This window comes from Miscanthus floridulus, chromosome 3 (genome assembly GCF_019320115.1).
Source record: "Miscanthus floridulus cultivar M001 chromosome 3, ASM1932011v1, whole genome shotgun sequence".
NCBI classification, from domain to species: domain Eukaryota; kingdom Viridiplantae; phylum Streptophyta; class Magnoliopsida; order Poales; family Poaceae; genus Miscanthus; species Miscanthus floridulus.
This window is the reverse complement of record NC_089582.1, coordinates 38,368,900-38,388,089: the sequence shown is the minus strand read 5'-3', so window position 1 is coordinate 38,388,089 and position 19,190 is coordinate 38,368,900. Positions and strand designations below refer to the sequence as shown.

The following is a 19,190-nucleotide window of genomic DNA, read 5'->3' as shown; positions in this document are numbered from 1 at the left end:
AACGCCCAAGCCCAATGATAGTGTGGTAGAGGTTGCAGTTGCAGCGCTGCACTGCACTGTTGTGCAGGGCTGCATTTGACCGTATGTCTTTTTTTTGCCGGGGGGGGGGGGGGGGGGGGGGGGGCGTATGACCCATCGGACACTAGGACACAATGGGGGCACCATGATTACTGTTGTGCAAGGTTTCAGTAAGCTTCATTTATGCTTGTTATTTATAACAAGAGTGCATGTGCAGTCACCTCAGTTGTCCGTTGCTCGTCTACCTTGACTCCGACACCTGATGGCACGCTAGCCGATACAAATTATACTTCTCTCCGTTTGTATTTATTTGTCAGCAATTTTTTATTGTAATAAATTTGACTATCTGTTTTTTCTTTTAAAAAAATCTTAGATACTTCAATGTATATAAGTATGTTTAATAAAGAATCATATATATGAAAATTTGATGTATCTAAAAATATTTTGTAGAAAAAACGTATGGTCAAAATTGCTATAATAAAAATTCGGTGACAAGTAAGTGAAAACGGAGGTAGTAAGACGTTTTAGATTTTAATACATTGCTTGTACTTCCTTTATCCATAAAAGAATGCAACTTCGTGTTACGTGTCACAAAAATAATTTATGTTTGACTAAGTTTTTAATAAATAGTATTTATACTTATGCCTCCAAATTAATTTATTATAAAAATACATTTCATAGTTAATCTAATGATGTTTATTTTATATTATAAATATTGATATTTTTTATCTATAATTAGTCAAACTCAAGATACTAAAATGTGATAATGTACTAGAATTATATTCTTGTCAGGATTAAGGAGTACTATGCATGTAATTCGAACCCGAGGGAGCGCATGCAATGGTTTCTATTTGTGGATACAGTATACTACATGCAAAAGACAGCTAAAAGCTCTAGCCAAAGAGAGATCCTTAAGCACTGTCATTGCCCAGTGCATGAGTTCATGATCCATCTTCTGCTATTTTTTTTAGAATCACACAGTTAAACACAGACGCTCAACATGCACATACACTTAACCCTATAAACACATGTACATAAACACTAACCCTATTAGCACATCCGAAAAGATTGAGCCGGTAGATCTCAAGATTTACGAAGTCATCACAGGCATCTTGCTGTCGACGGGACGTCGCCTACCACTGCAAGTATAGTATCGTTAAATCCGAGTATAAATTCAGAAAAATACGAACATCTATGTCAAGTCAAGAATTTAAACCCGAGTAGATAGGTTGCACCACAAAAACCTAACCAACCGATCTTTAAACAGATAGATCAGTTCGCTTTTGCTATCTTTTTCATGCTCCGTCTTTTGGCCCTGTTCGCGTGTCCTTAAACTCGGCTTGATCCGTTTCTTTTTTTCATCCGGAACAGTATTTTTCTCTCATAAATTTCTCCAGTATTCCTCCAAACCATCTAAATTCCTCTAGAATTCCTCCAAGCGAATAGGCCCTTTGTATTTTTTGTTTTTATAATCTGGCTGAACTGTGAATACAAACCTCACTAATCACTACTGGTACTGTAGAATTTTAGAAAGAACAGCAGCGTGTTCAACTCGGCTTCTTTTGGCTTACTCTCTCACAGCTATTAAATCAGTCCAAACCAGCCGAACACTCTCAGGGCTAGTTTAGTTCCCCAAAATTTTGCCAATTTTTTAAAGATTTTCTGTCACATCGAATCTTTGGACGCATGCATCAAGCATTAAATATAAATAAAAAATAAAACTAATTACACTGTTTAGACGAAATTCATGAGACGAATCTTTTAAGCATAATTAGATTATGATTAAACATTAATTATCAAATAACAACGAAAACTGCTACAGTAGCATTTTACCAATTTTTTTTTTTTTGGTATCAAGGCCTCAGCCGAACACCCCCCAGATTGCAATTCTACGTCGAGGACTGCACGTGCCAGCGCAAGCCAGACCGTTTTTTGTTTTTGTTTTTTTCTTTTTTGCGACGAAAGCAAGGCAGTTCGCTTGTGCGCGAATGACCCGGTCTCCCTCCTTCGTGCGGGCCCCGGTCAGGTCAAACCTGGGGCCCCAGATGTCATCCTCCGGGCGAATGCGAATCCAATGCGCGCTCTCTCACGTGGGCCCTCGCCGCTGACAGCAGCGTTGTTGCAGTGCGCAGCAGTCTTTATTTTTTATCACCAGTGCGCAGCTGTCTAGTAGTAGTATAGGACAAAAAAAGTACTCTAGATTAATTTTGTTAGGCCTGATAGATCCACTGACCCAGTGGTCCCACGGGCCACCGGGTCCCGTACGTCAGTTGGTCTTGCGTGGACGTGCTAGACTTTTCGTGCGTGCAAGGGCCGGTGCCGTGTCGGGAGCAGCAGGATCGGAGCGGGACGTGTGGGTGGGCACGCACGAGGTGGCGCGCCACAGTGGACAGACTGAGACTCACCCGGGCCCGCGCACCCACCTTCACACCCGGAATTGCTAACCGCACCCAACGGTTATCAACTTGTTGGTTGTTGCATTGCATTGCATTTCATCCATGTGGTAGTGGCACTCTAGTTTGCCAAATAATACTCCTCTAAATAGCAAGTTATATTTTCTTTATTTCTCTCTCTGTTCATAAAAACAGATTTTTTTATGTCAAAGAAGTTAAACAGTTTGATATAGTAGAGGAGTCTTTACAAGTTACAGTATACAAAGAAAAAAAAATCAAAACGCTGCACAAAATGTCATGAGTATGTGCTTATTTGGTTTAGCTCAGCTTCACTGGTGAATCAGCTTTTGTTGGCTTTGGCTTGAAAAGCAGATTTGTTGGTAGAGCTGAATTTGTTTTGGTGGAACCTTTGGTAAAACAGCTTCGCCTAGTGTGCAAAATAGTGCAGTGCCCATAATACCCTTATTTTTTTGTATTTTCTTTTCTTTTTCTTTTCTTTCCCTCTTTCCTTCTGCCTTATCCGCTCGCGGTACTTTCGCTGCCGCCCGCAGCCCCACACGCACCACGCCCACATCTCCGCCCCCGTACTCGACGCCGGCATCTCACGACCCAACCCTGCGCCGTTGTCCTCGCTGCCCCATCCCTCGGTGACTCGCCCCGCGGCCGTGGTCCTCGCCATCGCCGACTCGTCTCCCTCATCTCGCCTCGACCCGGCTCCACCTCCACGGCTGAGATTTACCCCCATCGCCTCGGCTCCAGCGAGCTCACCTTCACAGCACACCCCGATCCCTGCTCTGGCTCCGGCGAGACCACCTTGCAGCGCGCCCCCGGTCACTCCACCGGCCGGCGTGCTCTAATTCTAACTAGTCCTTACCTTCATACCCAGCCCCACAAGTCAGTGTTACGGCCCGCAGCCGTCCCGCATCCACGCTGTGCGCCTAATAATTCGCGAATCATGGAGCACGGGAGGGGCAGTTTCGTCAATGGAATCCAAAACAGAAACTCGGAAACGGCAAAAGCCATGGTGAGCAGCGCAGAGGCTGCAGGCCGACCAGTCTCCTCCCCGCCCGCTTCCCACCGAGCTCACACTGCACACTCCCCGCTCCCCACTGCAGGTTCACGGGAGGCGAGCACCCCCCGCCCCCCGCCGCCCCCCCCCCCGCCGCATTCTTCCCGTATTCGCGGACCGGTCCTCGCCGCGAGGGAGAAGTGCGTTCCTGCAATTTCGGAGAAAGAGAGGAGGGGGTGAGTGGAAAAAAGTAGGCGTTAAGCACGCACAGCGCCGCCGCGCCGGTGTGGCGAGGCACATGGCGAGGGCGCGCGGTGGCGTCGCGTGGGTGCTGGCGGCGGTGTGGGTGCTGTGGGCGGCGGCGGCGGCGGCGGCGGAGGCCAGGTCGCCGGCGGGGAGGAGGGTGCACCGGCACCTCAAGCGCCTCAACAAGCCGGCCGTCAAGAGCATCGAGGTGGGTGGTTGCTCCGCCGTCCGTGGAATTCGCAATGATGGGTCTTTCTTCTGAGTGTTCTGTCGAGCTTTGTCTTTGTGACGAGGAGTTTGGAGGTTCCGAAGTGTAGGGGTTGTTCAAATTCAGGTTTCTTTTCAGCTAGATGCTCTGATTGGGGGACCTGTTATTGGGGTTACCAGATATTTTTTTCTTTCTGGTATGATATTTCACTTGGATGCAGTTTCAGTGAGAAGTTGCGTTCTCATTATTCAACAATAAAAAAAGCTACTTTTGTCTGATTCTTTTGGGCTTTCCTCGCCGGTAAATTTTCGCTATCACTTTGGAGAATTATTTCAAAAGGTCTCACCTTTTGGAGGTGGACTATGCAAATTGAAGCAAACCAGAGTAAGAAAGCAAAGATGAATGGGTCTTTCTTGGATACAGGCTGGCTCTTGCAAAGTTATCCTCTTTCAGTGAAAAGGGGCAAAGCTTTGCCTTTCTAAACATTTTGCTCCCGGCTCCAGTTTCAGTAAATTTATGAGTTTAATGAATGTGATGAGTTCCACTATGTCAGCTTAATGCTGCATATTTGATTCTTTTTTCTATATTTCTTTTCATGATTTACATTCTTGAAGCTTCCTTTTGGATGAAGTAGACTGAAGTTTCCGTTTGAATGAAATAGACATTGTGAAAAATCAAAAGTTCACACGAGCCTTTTTTTCATTCGACATTGATAGAAGTATCTTACTCTTCAGAGCCCAGATGGAGACATCATCGACTGCGTGCATATCTCCCACCAGCCAGCCTTTGATCATCCTCTCCTCAAGAACCACACAATACAGGTGAGCTAATCAACTCTGAATTTTTTTCAGCAACCGAAACAAGCGCCTATTAATAGTTTATTTGAGCAACCATCATTTTAACTCTTCTCACAACCTCTATTCTTTCAGTTTAGGCCAGCGTACCACCCTGAAGGTCTATACGATGATGCCAAGAGCAGCATAGGCTCAAACAATGCCCGTGAGAAGCCGATGCTCCAGATGTGGCATCGAAATGGCAGGTGTCCGGTGGGCACGGTCCCAATCAGGAGAACCAAGAAGGATGACCTGCTTCGAGCCAGCTCCCTGAGGCGGTATGGCAGGAAGCGGCACACTGCTCCGAACCCGCTGTCTGTTGATCCTAACATGCTCAGTGAGGGTGGTCACCAAGTACGTCCACATGGTTTGTCTTGCTGAAAGTGAGTAGCTTGGTAGATACATTGATTTGTTGTGATTACTGAACTGTTGCCATTGCGTAATGCAGCACGCCATAGCGTACGTCGAAGGTGATAAGTACTATGGCGCAAAGGCCACCATTAATGTGTGGGAGCCCAAGATTCAGCAGGCTAACGAATTTAGCCTGTCCCAGCTCTGGATCTTGGGGGGTTCGTTTGGGGAGGATCTCAACAGCATAGAGGTTGGCTGGCAGGTATTACAAAGCTGAGTTTATGAGTTCAGCCTGTTCGTAGATACTTGTGTCGGTGGTGTTTGGATCCGGTGACTAAAATTTAGGAGGTATGTTGGGCGGATGTTGTATAGGGTGTTCGTACTAATAAAAAAACAAATTACATAATCTGTCAGTACTTCACGAGACGAATTTTTTAAGCCTAATTAACCTGTCATTAGCACATGTTTACTGTAGCACCACATTGTCAAATCATGGACTAATTAGGCTTAAAAGATTCGTCTTGCAAATTAGCCGTAAACTGTGCAATTAGCTTTGTAATTAGTCTATATTTAATACTCCATACATGTGTCCAAACATTCGATGGGACAACGACTAAAATTTAGGAGGGGCAACCAAACACCACCTAAATGCTGACCATTTTCGCAGTCGCATGCAACTTTAAGCGTGTCATTTATGTGATGCTTGGTTCATCAGGTTAGTCCTGACCTCTATGGAGACAACAACACCAGGTTGTTCACATACTGGACTGTAAGTCTCACAAGTTCAGTTTCTCTTGCTCATATTATTAATGCGTTTCAATACTTGATTAGCAGACATTCTGCCATTGAAGCATAAAAAAAACTCAATGACTGTTTGCATTGCTGTGCTATTGTCTATTTTGCAGAGTGATGCTTACCAGGCCACAGGGTGCTACAACATCTTGTGCTCTGGTTTCATTCAGATAAACAGCGAGATCGCCATGGGGGCTAGCATTTTCCCCATCTCGAACTATGCAGGCTCCCAATATGATATCAATATCCTGATCTGGAAGGTTAGCATTTAGCAAATAAAGTACTCATTAAGTCTCACTACATTAGTGCCTTCAGAATCAACACACTGACCCCATGGCCAGAGAATCTATGCCCACTTGGTACAAAATTCAACTGCCCATGCTCAGTCTTTCAAAGTGGTGTCCTCCAAACCACATGCACTGCATAGTTAAAATCCAAGGATTCTGATTTGTGTGCCCTATGAGCAGGACCCTAAGGAAGGCAACTGGTGGATGCAGTTTGGCAAGGAATATGTCCTCGGCTACTGGCCATCATTCCTCTTCTCCTACCTCGCGGACAGCGCATCGATGATCGAGTGGGGTGGGGAGGTGGTGAACTTGGAGCCCGACGGTGCGCACACGTCGACGCAGATGGGCAGCGGGCACTTCCCGGAGGAAGGGTTCGGCAAGGCGAGCTACTTCAAGAACATTCAGGTGGTTGACAGCAGCAACCAGCTCAGCGCCCCCAAGGGCGTGGGCACCTTCACCGAGCAGTCCAACTGCTACGACGTGCAGAACGGCAACAACGGCGACTGGGGCACCTACTTCTACTATGGGGGCCCCGGCAAGAACTCGAATTGCCCATGACTGCTGCTTCTATTGTGTAGTGTGAAGTGCTTTCACCATGAACAGAAATGTAACCAAGCATTCAGGTTCGCTATACAGCGTCAGTTTGCATCTCCTTGTTCAGTCAGTCCTAGGTTGTAACATGTGCATGTGCTCTCTAGACCCTAGTGTTTTCTTCTTTTTTTTTTGGTTGTATTTTCTTCTTCATTTGCCATGTAAAGTTTCTGAAGAGAAGAAGCATGGCTTGAGGCTGCGGTGGTGGTTGGGGCTGGTCTGTGGTGACCTTTACGGATTTTTGCAAGTCTGCTTTATTGGTCACCTTCGCCAGTTGTTTTGAGAGTGTGCTATTGCCTATTGGCTGATGGGTGATGGTAATGATACTGAGCTTATGCATGTTTTGTATCCAGTACTCTACCGCTGTGCATCAGCAGCATTCTCTTCATATCCCAATCCTCCCTGGAAGCGCATGAGCATCATACAAAGCCGGAATTATGGCTGATCTCAAATTTATAATCCCTCTTTAAACTATAAGTCACTTTGATTTTTTTTTGGGAATTTGATGTAAAAAAATTTAAAGTGACTTATAATTTGGAATGTAGGGAGTATATTTTTTTGAGGATCAGATCTCAATTTAGATTTTTTTTTGAGAAAGCGATCTCAATTTAGATTTTTTTTTTTGAGAGGAAGATCTCAATTTAGATAGAAAGTAGAAAAAGAACTCTGGATACTGCATGCAGCTGGCCCATCTGGTATCGTAGCCCAGCCCAGGGCGCAATAGAGATGTGTCCCATCAGGTGCAGCCCATGTTGACACAATTGTCCCGCAGGCCTGGGCACGGGGCGATCATTTTGTAGCAGAGCAGCAGCAAAAGTAGCCCGCATGTGAGAACGGCCCAAGAATCTGGCAACGTGGCCCATCAGGCGCAGCCCATGTTGAAACAATTGCCCCGCAGTCTCGGGCCCGGGGCGACCATTTTGTAGCCGAGCAGCAGCAAAAGTAGCCCGTACGTGAGAACGGCCCAAGAATCTGGCAACGTGGCCTATCAGGCGCAGCCCATGTTGACACAATTGTCCCGCGGCCTCGGGCCCGGGGCGACCATTTTGTAGCTGAGGCCGGCGATGAGGAAGAAATCTTGTGATTACCGGTGATGAGGAAGAAGAGAGGCCGGCGATGAAGCAAGAACACTGAGCTCGAAGTGGCTCGGGCTCGGGAAGGAACATGGGGTATATAAGAGGAGACCTTTAGTTAGTCCCGGACGGAGCCTCTAGCCGGGAGTACACTTTTACTCCTGGTTGGAGGTATAAACCGGGAGTAAAAGTTAACCTTTAGTCCTGGTTTTAATCTTTAGTCCCGGTTGGTAGCTCCAACCGGGACTAAAGGTCCCCTGCAGCAAAAGCCTACCGCAGTAGCCGTTGGGCAGGGACCTTTCGTCCCGGTTGAAGCTACAAACCAGGACTAAAGGTCTCTCTAGTCCTGGGTGCGAAAAATACCAGAACTAAAGCTAAATTTCGAGGTGGGATCAAAGGTCGTTTCTCTACTAGTGAATGTTGGTAGACGAGGCGAGAGTTTGTGGAGAGGGAGCGGGGACCCTGCTCTTGTTGTGGCTTGTCTATATAGTGTGTGTGTGTGTGTGGTGTGGGGGTGGTGGGCGGGGGGGGGGGGGGGGGGGGGGGGGGTACACTGGTACTTTCGTTTCTCTTTAGTTTAATGGCAGTTGCTCGAAATTAGCAACCCAAACCCTTGTACACTTGCAGCTAGGGGCAAAGGCGAAAGAGGAGCCATCAAAATGTTGCTCGACTCCCTCAGTAAGGATAACATGCGCTTGACACGTACAAAACAAGGCGAGTTCGATGACAGTGTGTGGCCATCTAGAGCATCACTAAACTTTGGTGAACTCAGGAGATGCTAGACAAAGGAAGGATAGAGCCATGGAATCAAACTAATCAATTTTTTTATTTAAAGCAAAAAATTGATTAATAAGGAAAATATCAAGAAATAAAATTACCAAACCTTTTAGTGCCATTTTCGTGGTGCTAATCTCCAAAGTGACAAATTGTAGAAGCTAGCTGTTTGCTTGGAGGGTAAAAATTCAGTTTTCTGCAAATATCTTATGTATCTCAATGCTCCATGGAAGTTTATAGTAGGAGTATGCAGACCTCGAAAATACAGTTCTGCTGGTGCTGCTACCAATGCTAGCACTAAGTAGTAATAGCTCGATCGACCAATTGAAGGCTCGCTAGCTCAACGCACCTGGAGCTGAGGAGAAGAACGAGATGCAATTTCTTCGATTTCACACCTTTTTATATGGCATTTAATTAGTTTATACATCATACAAAAATTCAAAATGATTGTTTCTTCTTCGTAGTTACCATTTGGAGAGCTTTCCTTCTCGGTCTGGTGACGAATTTACTGAAGTGGCATTTTTCAGGTAGAGCCTTCTGGTACGTACGAGTATATTTGTGACAAAGCTAAGTCCTGCTCGTCCCCGTTATATCCTCAAGCGTTACTCAGTGAGACAACAGAACCGAAGCACTCTGCGAGACAACAGAACCCAAGCAAATATGCACCTAGCCAAGATAGGCAGCTACTGCTTACCTGTCCAAAGCTAGCTTGCAGAGTTGCAGGCCTTGCCATCATTCATGTTCAGACTTGCGCTAAAACTCCTGATGCATCCCATGCCCATCCTCTCTAGGAGGTTGATGGTGACCCTTATAGAGAGCAACTCAGCACACTCATCAGTCGTTACTCATTGCCCCCATACCCTATTTCAGCCAGGCTGTTTCCATACTTAATAAGGCGTGAGTTTTTTTTTTTGAGATCTGTGAATAAATTTTCTTACTGATGCCTAAATCCACCGGCACTACACTGACAACACATATATCAAATAACTCGTCTCAGCCATTGAGGTCGACCAAGTTTATATATATAAGGGCAGTCCCAACGCTTCTTTGCCACTATGGTGGACCAAGTTTTTGTAAGGGCAGCAATCCCAACACGGTGATAGATATTATTGTTTCTAGTATGTTATTAAATGAACCTCTCACATATGGGAAACGCTGATATGGTAAGAGAGTTGATCTGGCCTCTTTGAGACTGCTCTCTTCTAGTTTTTCCAGTTCTGCTCCACCAACTCTACTATGGAGTAGCTCCAGTCTAAAGTCATTGGACCAGGTGGACCTGTTCGGCATGCAGCCTGACTCTAGCTCTAGGAATGAGAGGTTTTTCGGGGAAAGGTCTTATATGCCCATCGATGATGTTTGGTGTATATTTTGATTTTTCTAATCATATGCCTTTGCAAAATATCTTAAATAAATGTGAGGCATATATACATACAGTGATAATTCTTTTAACAGCAATGAATTACATCACTGAATTTACTGCTGATAATAAAAATAAAAGGTCTATATGCCATGCTAATCTCAGCATGATATATCACAAGGCTAGGCTTCACCAATTCAGATTATTTTATCACTTCAATTTGAAGAGTGCTCACCTGTAGTATGCTGATTCACAAGGATCAAAATCACATACACATATTATTGTATAAATTAAATATCTAGCTTTCTGGATACACTAAGTTTTTCCTTTCTGAATACACTAAATTAATAGTCTCATATTAAATCAAAGGCCAACTAAGGACATCCTATATATGAACCATGTGGACTGCACAATAGCTGAACAGCAGAGAGTTTTTTTTTTTCTGAATACACTAAATCAATAAGCCTCATCTCAAATCAAAGACCAACTAAGGACATCCAGTAAATGAACCATGTGGACTGCACAACAGCTGAACAACAGAGAGTTTTTTTCTTTCTGAATACACTAAATCAATAGTCTCATCTGAAATCAAAGACCAATTAAGGACATCCCGTAAATGAACCATGTGGACAGCACGACAGCTGAACAGCAGGGAGTTTTTTTCTTTATTAATACACTAAATCAATAGTCTTGTCTCAAATCAAAGACCAACTAAGAACATCCCCTAAATGAACCATGTGGACTGCACAACAGTTGAACAACAGGTTTTTTTTGACTGGCCACCAGTTTTTTTTAACACCTTTTGTAAACTAATTTTAAATCTAACACTGTTTGTTTCCCCCCAAAACTAACACTTTTGGCCGCGCCTATTGCCATGGCGCGGCGAAACGCCTACCCGTGCCATGCATGGTGGCGCAGTGGCGCGGTGGGAGTATGACGTGGCGAAGACCGGGTTCACTAACTGGTGACGTGGCAGGGTCTGCCGCGCCACGGATCTTGGGGTGGCAGTGACGCGCCCTGATCGGTGGTGCGGCAGACCCGGCTAAAAGGCCCGCGGCCTAGTCCCGCCTGCCTGCCGCGCCCGCCGCATCCACCCGCCTACCCGCCGCGCCTTCGCTCTGTCTGCCCGCCACGTCCACCCGCCTCCCCGCTGCGCCACGCCCTCCCGCCAATCCCAAGTGCTGTCGGCGCCCGGCCCTCCGTTGCCGCCTCCCTCCCTCCCTTTCACTCCATTCCCCGGCCGCCTCCCTCCCTCCTCGGCCTCGTTCAAGGTAATGGCACACTTTTTATTTTCGTTTGAATGATGGATTGAAATATTATGAATGAGAGTTAAGGTTAGAAGAAAAATTATGTTTGAAAACTATGGGCTATGGTTTGATTTTGTCGATGTTAAGGTTAATTATTTAGTTAGAAGTATGTTTACCATGTATATTTTTGTTGCTATAAGTGTTGGTTGTATTATTTGAGTTGCAATGCAAATGATTATATTTTACATTAATTTGCGTTGTTTTGATTGATGTTTAATTTGAACCGTTTTATTAGATGAAAGACATGTTTCGGGAGCAGTTGTGGCGAAAACGGGGTCGTCCTCGAGAATTGTACCCCGACGAGTCTAGCAAAGATGCCCCCGTCCCTCCTAACCTCCATGTCCCTAGCTGTGACTGTGGTCGTCCAGCCGACGTATTTTAATCGAGACATCCGGACACAGCGGCTCATTGCTTCTACACATGCAGTCGTTTTAATGTAAGCAATTATTTCCGTATGTTTTTTTTCTTTATTTGTACTACTAGGTTACTAATTTTTTGTTGGAATTTGTTGTGTAGGCCCATGAGAGGTGCTTTTTCTTTTAGTGGATCGACGGTGCAGACAAGTTTGACCCCAAGTACCTCCTTTTCGACGATTGGTGGAGAGGGCGACATCCACGAGAGCACTTCGAGCGGTGGGTTCCACCTCCCCCTAACCCCCCTCCAATGATGGCTAAGGAGAAGTACTTATCCATAGTTAGACGACTCGAGGAACCTCCTCTGTGCAATTACAGAGATCGAGCTGTGATAAACCCTAAGAATACGTTGGAGTTTGTGTGTCCAAATAAGCATGAAGTAAGTGCAAAGTGTATGTGTTGAAATATTGAGCTATATGTGTTCATGTACTAATGTCACCTTATTTAGGTATTTTCAATGGAGAAGTGTCGTTTCTAGGAGTGGTTGTATGGTCCTAAGAACTAATGGCCGGAAGAACCGCCAAAGGTTAAGGAAAAGAAGAAAGAAAGGGTAATTTATAAAGCACCTCCTGTCATGTCCAAATGTGGTGTTAAATCCAACTATAGCCTAGTCCCTTTGGAGCTTGGAATAGGCCACTATTGCGGCCATATGGTTGACTATGATGAGGTTGGTTATTTTTGTGGTAAACATGAAATCGTATTTTATTTCTTTTGCTAAGACATATATGATATAATTTTTTGTTTGAACAGAGCACTAGGAAATGCAGGTGGGAATGTTATGATGATCAAGCTATGTTCTTAGATGAACTAAAGGGGAGGCAAGTAATTGCATGGAAGAGGGGATATGGACCTAACTACGTCAACCTATTCATTAAACATCACAATGACAAGATGCGTGAGTTTGCTAGATAGCGCGGTATTCGTAACCCGATCGATGTTGGGCTTGACAAATGGGGATTAGAGAGATGGAGGATGTTAGAGGAGGAGAGAGCAAGCAAGGAGGCAAGGGAGGAGACAAGAGTACAGATGTAGGTCTTGAACGAGCATGTTGTTGCATTATGTGCCAGTGAGTGCTTGAAGGCCATATTTTTCGTTGCCTGATTTTAAATGTAATATAATCGCGTTGTTAACTGATTGCATTTTATACATGAAGGGATTGGATGCAGCGAGGACCATGACGGAGAGGTGGCTTGTGCAAGGTATGAGGAAAACAAGTTAGATGAGCACAGAACATGAGCTAGTCGCACCGTTCAATCATCGATTGTGTTGTTTGATGAGGGGGACGAGGATGAGGACGACACTGCCAGACTGAGCGAGCTCATCGCTCTAGCAGAGGCAGCTTGCAGACAGAAGAGGCTGAGGATGACACCAACAAACTTAGCGAGCTCATCGCTCTAGCAGAGGCGGGCTTGTAGGCGAAGGAGGCTGAGGACAACACTGGCAGACTAAGCAAGCTCATCGCTCTAGCAGAGGCGGGCTTGCAGGCGGAGAAGGATGATGACACGTTCTTCACTCAGGCCATAGAGGCCGCAGATGAAGCGGAGGCCACTTACTACATGTGAAAGGCAGATCAGGGCAATGCAGGTGACTAGCCACAGCAATAGGGTTGTGGTAGAGGATTGGTACTCGGACGATGAGTTGCTTACTCAGTATGTTTCTGACTGAGGGTTTTTGATTGCGTCGTCTGTTAGTTCCATGCTTTATTAATGATCAATGTAGCTATGTACTAGAACTTTCATTGTGTTGTCTTGTTTTCCTTTTGAACTATTGATGTATTGTACCCATGTATTGTCGCAGAACCGACCAATTTATAAGAGCACAAGTACAAAAATAATCGCCGAAACGATCAAATTCTCGCACTTGAGCCCATATAAACCCGGTAGTCAACTGAAACCACAAAGGATTTCAAACCAACTTGCATACAACCAAGATCACAGTAATTCAACATAACACATCACACGTTACAACATTTCACAAACAGTTTGCAGATAGATTACAACACATCAGAGTCATAGTTATTACAAACCAAGTCTTGTAAAGTAGCGGAAGCAAATAGTTTAACTCACACACACGAGTTCAAATACAAGTACCAGCTTACTGATCACATCCCACAAAAGCATTCGGATAAGATAAACACAGATCATGCCCGTGATCTAGTCTTTGTCACCCGTCGGGTGAAGACAATACTTACAGAAGCCCTGATAAAGAAGGTCATCTGCAACAAGAGGGAATAAACCCTGAGTACGAGAATGTACTCAGCTAGACTTACCCGTCAGAAACCAAAACAAATGACACCAAGGATCATGCATAGCTTAATTTAGTGGATCTGGCTGACACTTTCTTTTAGCGGAAAAGCATAAGTAATAATGATCAACTCTTAACTTGAGCTAGCAGTGACTTTTAGCCATTAATCTGTCATCTATATTAGCACCTATACTAAGCAATCACTTGAGTAACATGCAAACATCATTAACCATAGCAGGTATAAATTATGGCAACATTATCATCATCATCCATTTAACCATATCGTTAAATTAATTGAATCTACGTTGCTGCTGCTCAGTCAAGTTCTCACTATCCGGGAGAGATGGCGATTCGAATCGATTCCTATCCAGCTGGAGGGGTATTCCTAAACACAAACCCTGCTTCCCCCGTCAGGGTCGCAATCAACTCACCTTTGGCACAATTCAGGAGTCGCGAGTCCGAACATATCGGCAATCTCAGAGAACCACTCTGCCAAGGGTGATCGGGACTCTAACCCGCCTTAGGCTTATGCCAATGGCTCTCTGCACATCCTTACTACCTCCAGAATGCGCACCACTGCTCGTGTTTCCGGCCTGAGTTGAGCTACTAGGCTTTGTGGTCAGAACGACTTATTCGGCCAGCTAAGTGTTAGGCTGCGTTCATCATGACATGAGGACGTACAACATATCAGTCCTTAAACAACAAAGACAGAGTCACTATGTCCAACCCTACACAAGACTTCGTCCGGTCTTCATTCATTATTAACATGGTTCTTTTTCACGATAGCAAATATAGCCAACCGTGATCCACCTCATCCTAAAGCTCGCAGGTGATAGGAAATCACCTGACTTCTACCGCACTAAGCATGGCTAAGCATTTAACCCGTTCCTGAACTTAAATAGGATTCAAGTGCGATATCTGGACAAGGATAGATATATAATGCAACAATTGGTTCCAACCAATTCCTATACTTAATGCATCATCAACAATAAAAGATACTCAAGATATTTGTAAAAATACGGGAGACTTAGAATACTCCGGGGCTTGCCTTTCAGGAAAGAGGATGGGCGGTGGTCAGGGCACTCGGGCAACTCCTCCTCGGCGATTGCTTTGTCGATTGCCTAAATCTCGGGCTCCTCCTCCTGGCTTGCTCCCTTGAACTCCAGAAGCGTCACTCCCTCCGGCACACATATTGCATGTATGTGCGATATAAATATCATGGATGCACATGAACGAAGTTAGGAATGCTTGGGGAATGCACATGCTTACTGCAGTCTATATATTCTAACTTAAGCTCTCTTCAAATCACTTTAACTTACCAAGTTTATACAACCTAATGTATAATTGCTCATCTTCAGTTAAGGACCTAGCACCTGCACCTAAGCATGTTCTCAAGTTAGGCTAGCACCTAAACAATCCACAAGAACATTGCAACAAAGGATACACACAAATATTTGTATTTTAGCAAAATAGGAACTATGCAGTTGTACAGTAAATTGATCATAACCGGAGATCTACAAATCGAAATGATAGGCAATAAGACAATTTGGAAAGCTTATGAAATTGCCTACAATTCATTTTAAGACCTCAAGGCATGATTCCAACCTTTACTAGTCGAATTTACAGAACCACATAATCAGATCCCAACAAGACAGAGAGCAAGCAAAACTGTGATCCAACTTTGAATGACTGTAGCTCCTAAACTACTAGGCCAAATGCCCCCAAATTTTGACAGGAGCTAGATACATAAGTTATCTACAACATTGGTATTTACCACTTTCCCAGAAAACTAAATTATCATGGTAAACTTTGTAAAGTTTCGAGAACTATCCAGAAAGACATAATGCAAGGAAATATTATTAACTTATGTTGTAAATATATAATTGGACAAAACCAACTTCACTCACTTATCACACATATCACAAGAACACCAGAAAGTAAAGTGTTCACCACCAATTCATTTCTTTTAATGCATTTCTTAATTTATTTAATTATTTAAGAGGAATGATAAACATATATGAAAACTGCACCATTTAATCTACAAAAATTACAGTAGATACTACATGCTCCAAGTAGGCTACTATAAAAATTTCATATCATTTAAACAAGTATAACATCCTACACAAAAATGACAAGGCATAAAGGCTTAAAATAACATAAATAGGAAATCCTAGTGAAAAGTGTCAAGTAACAGATTTTATATATTTTTTAGCATCCACAAGATACTAGGACAACCTTCAATAAATTTCATGAGCATTGAATTCATAGATAAATTACTAAAATTCACACAAGAATCACCTAATTATAAAAGGAAAATCTATAACTCAAAAACTATACATTCACTGACTCTCAAATATTTACCAAAGCTTCTACTTATCAAGAAGAGCTCACCATCCAAATTTCATAATTTTTGGAGCACATGAACTCTAGGTATAATTTAAACAAGTTTGCATCCAATTAAAACATATTTCAAGTTTCAATTTAATTCTTCTAGAAACTCTACTACAAGTGTTCAAGTTATACTTTTTCTAAATACTACACTTTACCATGATCCTAACAAAATTGGAACCACCCAATTTGGATCTACAAAACTGGAGATACAAATTTTACAAAACAGCATTCAAAACTGAACAAATGAACTATCCTTCTAATATCAAGTCACTGACAGGTAGGACCCATCGGTCAGTAGGGCCCGCATGTCATCGGCACCAAACAGGGGAGGCGGCTTGGGACTGCGTGGAACCGGCGGAGCTCGCCGATGGCGGTGTCTCCGGCGATGAGGAGGGTACCTCCGTGTTCACCATGACCTCCCACACCGATTGACACCCTAACCCTAAACTCTACCGGCCTCTAAGTACATCGGCCATGGCACACGGTGGTGCTTCGGTGAACCCCGGCGCTAGGTGCCCGGACAAGGTGCTCGTTAGCTTCCAGGGACCAAGGTAGACCTCCCTACACTACCTCTACCGGCTGTGGTGAAACGGTCGAGCGTGGCCGCGTGAGGTCACCGGTAGTGGGCGGCGGCCATGGCGCGGCGGTGCGCGGAGTCGGCAATGTCGCTCACCTAGGGCTCGGCTGGCTCAGCTAGAATGTCGATGAGGTTTGTGGGGTGCTAGCAGAGCTCTAGGTGGGATGGTGCTGGCTGTGGTGCAGTGCCGAATTGATGCGAGCGTGGTGGAGCAATGGCGATGGCGATGGCTATTGCGGCTGCTGCGGGAAGAGAAGGAGGAGCAGAAAATGGAATGAGGCGCTGGGGGGCTCACGGGCGGATGCTAGCACTTCATTTGGCACATGATAGCCCGACGTGGCCTGGCTGGTCAGGCCGGCGGCGATGCGCGGCGCCACGCGGCGGTGAAGTTCTGAAACGGTCGGGGTTACTGTAGCTTCCATTCAGTTAAGCCATCTAAGCCTGATAGCGATACTTGATGACGATAGATCTCTTAAATCGTGGTGATCCAGGTTAAGGCGTAGTTGACAAAATTGTAGTACCAAGTGAGGTCTTCAACTTTGCAAATTGGAGCTCGAGCTGGTTCAGCTTGGTTTGAGAGATACAAGGCTCCAAACATCGACACAAGAAACTGAAACTCAGTTTCAAGACTTAGAATTTTTTTGAGTTTCCAAATAGACCTCAAAACTAACTTGTGGGCCCTTTTTAGCATGTTCTGCACATTTTCATGAGATGGTCATAAAATAACTTTTGTTCCTTATAAAATTTGCTACAACTTTGCTTTAGGTTGCTTAGACATGCAAAGACTCTAAGCTATACTTTTTAAACAGTCAAACAAAGGAGCTCTAGTGGTCAACACTAGTCAAACCATTACCTGGAAACATAATTAGACACTATGGTCAACATGAACATTGTTCCTAATGACCTTCTAAGTGTAGCTAAGTTGTTTAAGAGGATAATTAGCCCCACCACACATCAATCACACAAAACTCAAGCATCACATGCCTTGAAACAAGGAAGAACAAGGGAATTGCTACTTTTGTTTCAAAGCCATGTTTCATATGTTTTATGAGTTTGTTGCATGGTACTAGCTAACCATGTTTCACTAAAGTGAGTTGCACATGTTGCACTTGAGTGTTGCACACTATTCATTTCTTAAAACAAACACACATGGAATATAACAATATGTTGCAACGTTTCAAAAGCATGTTTCATACAATCTAAGCTCATGAATGGATGAATGATGCTCATGTTTATGAAATGCAAGTGCAAATGTGAAAGCCAAACACCTGGGGTGTTACAGCTGTCACAGAACTGACCAATTTATAAGAGCACAAGTACAAAAACAATCACCAAAACGATCAAATTCTCGCACTTGAGCCCATATAAACCCGGTAGTCAACTGAAACCACAAAGGATTTCAAACCAACTTGCATACAACCAAGATCACAGTAATTCAACATAACACATCATACGTTACAACATTTCACAAACAGTTTGCAGATAGATTACAACACATTAGAGTCATAGTTATTACAAACCAAGTCTTGTAAAGTAGCGGAAGCAAATAGTTTAACTCACACACACGAGTTCAAATACAAGTACCAGCTTGCTGATCACATCCCACAAAAGCATTCAGATAAGATAAACAGAGATCATGCCCGTGATCTAGTCTTCGTCACCCGTCAGGTGGAGACAATACTTACAGAAGCCCTGATAAAGAAGGTCATCTGCAACAAGAGAGAATAAACCCTGAGTATGAAAAGGTACTCAGCTAGATATACCCGTCGGAAACCAAAATAAATGACACCAAGGATCATGCATAGCTTAATTTACTGGATCTAGCTAACACTTCCTTTTTGCGGAAAAGCATAGGTAATAATGATTAACTTTTAACCTGAGCTAGTAGTGACTTTAAGCCATTATCATATCATCTATATTAGCACCTGTACTAAGCAATTACTTGAGTAAGATGCAAACATTATTAACCATAGCAGGTATAAATCGTGGCAACATTATCATCATCATCCATTTAACCATATCATTAAATTAATTGAATCTACGTTGCCGCTGCTCAGTTAAGTTCTCACTATCCGGGAGAGACGGCAATTTGAATCAATTCCTATCCAACTGGAGGGGTATTCCTAAACACAAACCCTGCTTCCCTCGTCAGGGTCGCAATCAAGTCACCTTTGGCATAATTCAGGAGTCGTGAGTCCGAATAGATCGGCATTCTCAAAGAACCACTCTGCCAAGGGTGATCAGGACTCTAACTGCCTTAGGCTTACGCCATTGGCTCTCCGCACATCCTTACTACCTCCAGAATGTGCGCCACTGCTCGTGTTCC

At 44.2% G+C, this 19,190-nt stretch overlaps 1 protein-coding gene across 2 annotated transcripts; it reads left to right on the top strand.

Annotated features, from left to right (window-relative positions):
* Positions 1-3,471: 3,471 nt before the first annotated feature.
* Positions 3,472-7,085, top strand: LOC136545485 (protein neprosin-like). 2 transcript variants are annotated; one of them, XM_066537503.1, is made up of 7 exons: positions 3,472-3,874; positions 4,591-4,695; positions 4,804-5,061; positions 5,156-5,320; positions 5,774-5,827; positions 5,964-6,110; positions 6,318-7,085. In XM_066537503.1, exons 1-7 carry the CDS (start codon positions 3,719-3,721, stop codon positions 6,693-6,695), a joined length of 1,263 nt encoding a protein of 420 aa, XP_066393600.1. In that variant the 5' UTR covers positions 3,472-3,718; the 3' UTR covers positions 6,696-7,085. The 2 variants fall into 2 exon arrangements, with proteins under 2 accessions (XP_066393600.1, XP_066393601.1); XM_066537504.1 differs by having other exon boundaries at positions 3,474-3,874; positions 4,609-4,695; positions 6,318-7,083.
* Positions 7,086-19,190: the final 12,105 nt, after the last annotated feature.

What these genes read in the sequence shown, in the direction of transcription:
- LOC136545485 (XM_066537503.1), top strand. Translation starts at nt 3,719, where the DNA reads ATGGCGAGGGCGCGCGGTGGCGTCGCGTGGGTGCTGGCGGCGGTGTGG. An exon ending in TCAAGAACCACACAATACAG is followed by an intron (nt 4,696 to 4,803) that starts GTGAGCTAATCA and finishes CTATTCTTTCAG; the next exon opens with TTTAGGCCAGCGTACCACCC. An exon ending in TCAATATCCTGATCTGGAAG is followed by an intron (nt 6,111 to 6,317) that starts GTTAGCATTTAG and finishes CCCTATGAGCAG; the next exon opens with GACCCTAAGGAAGGCAACTG.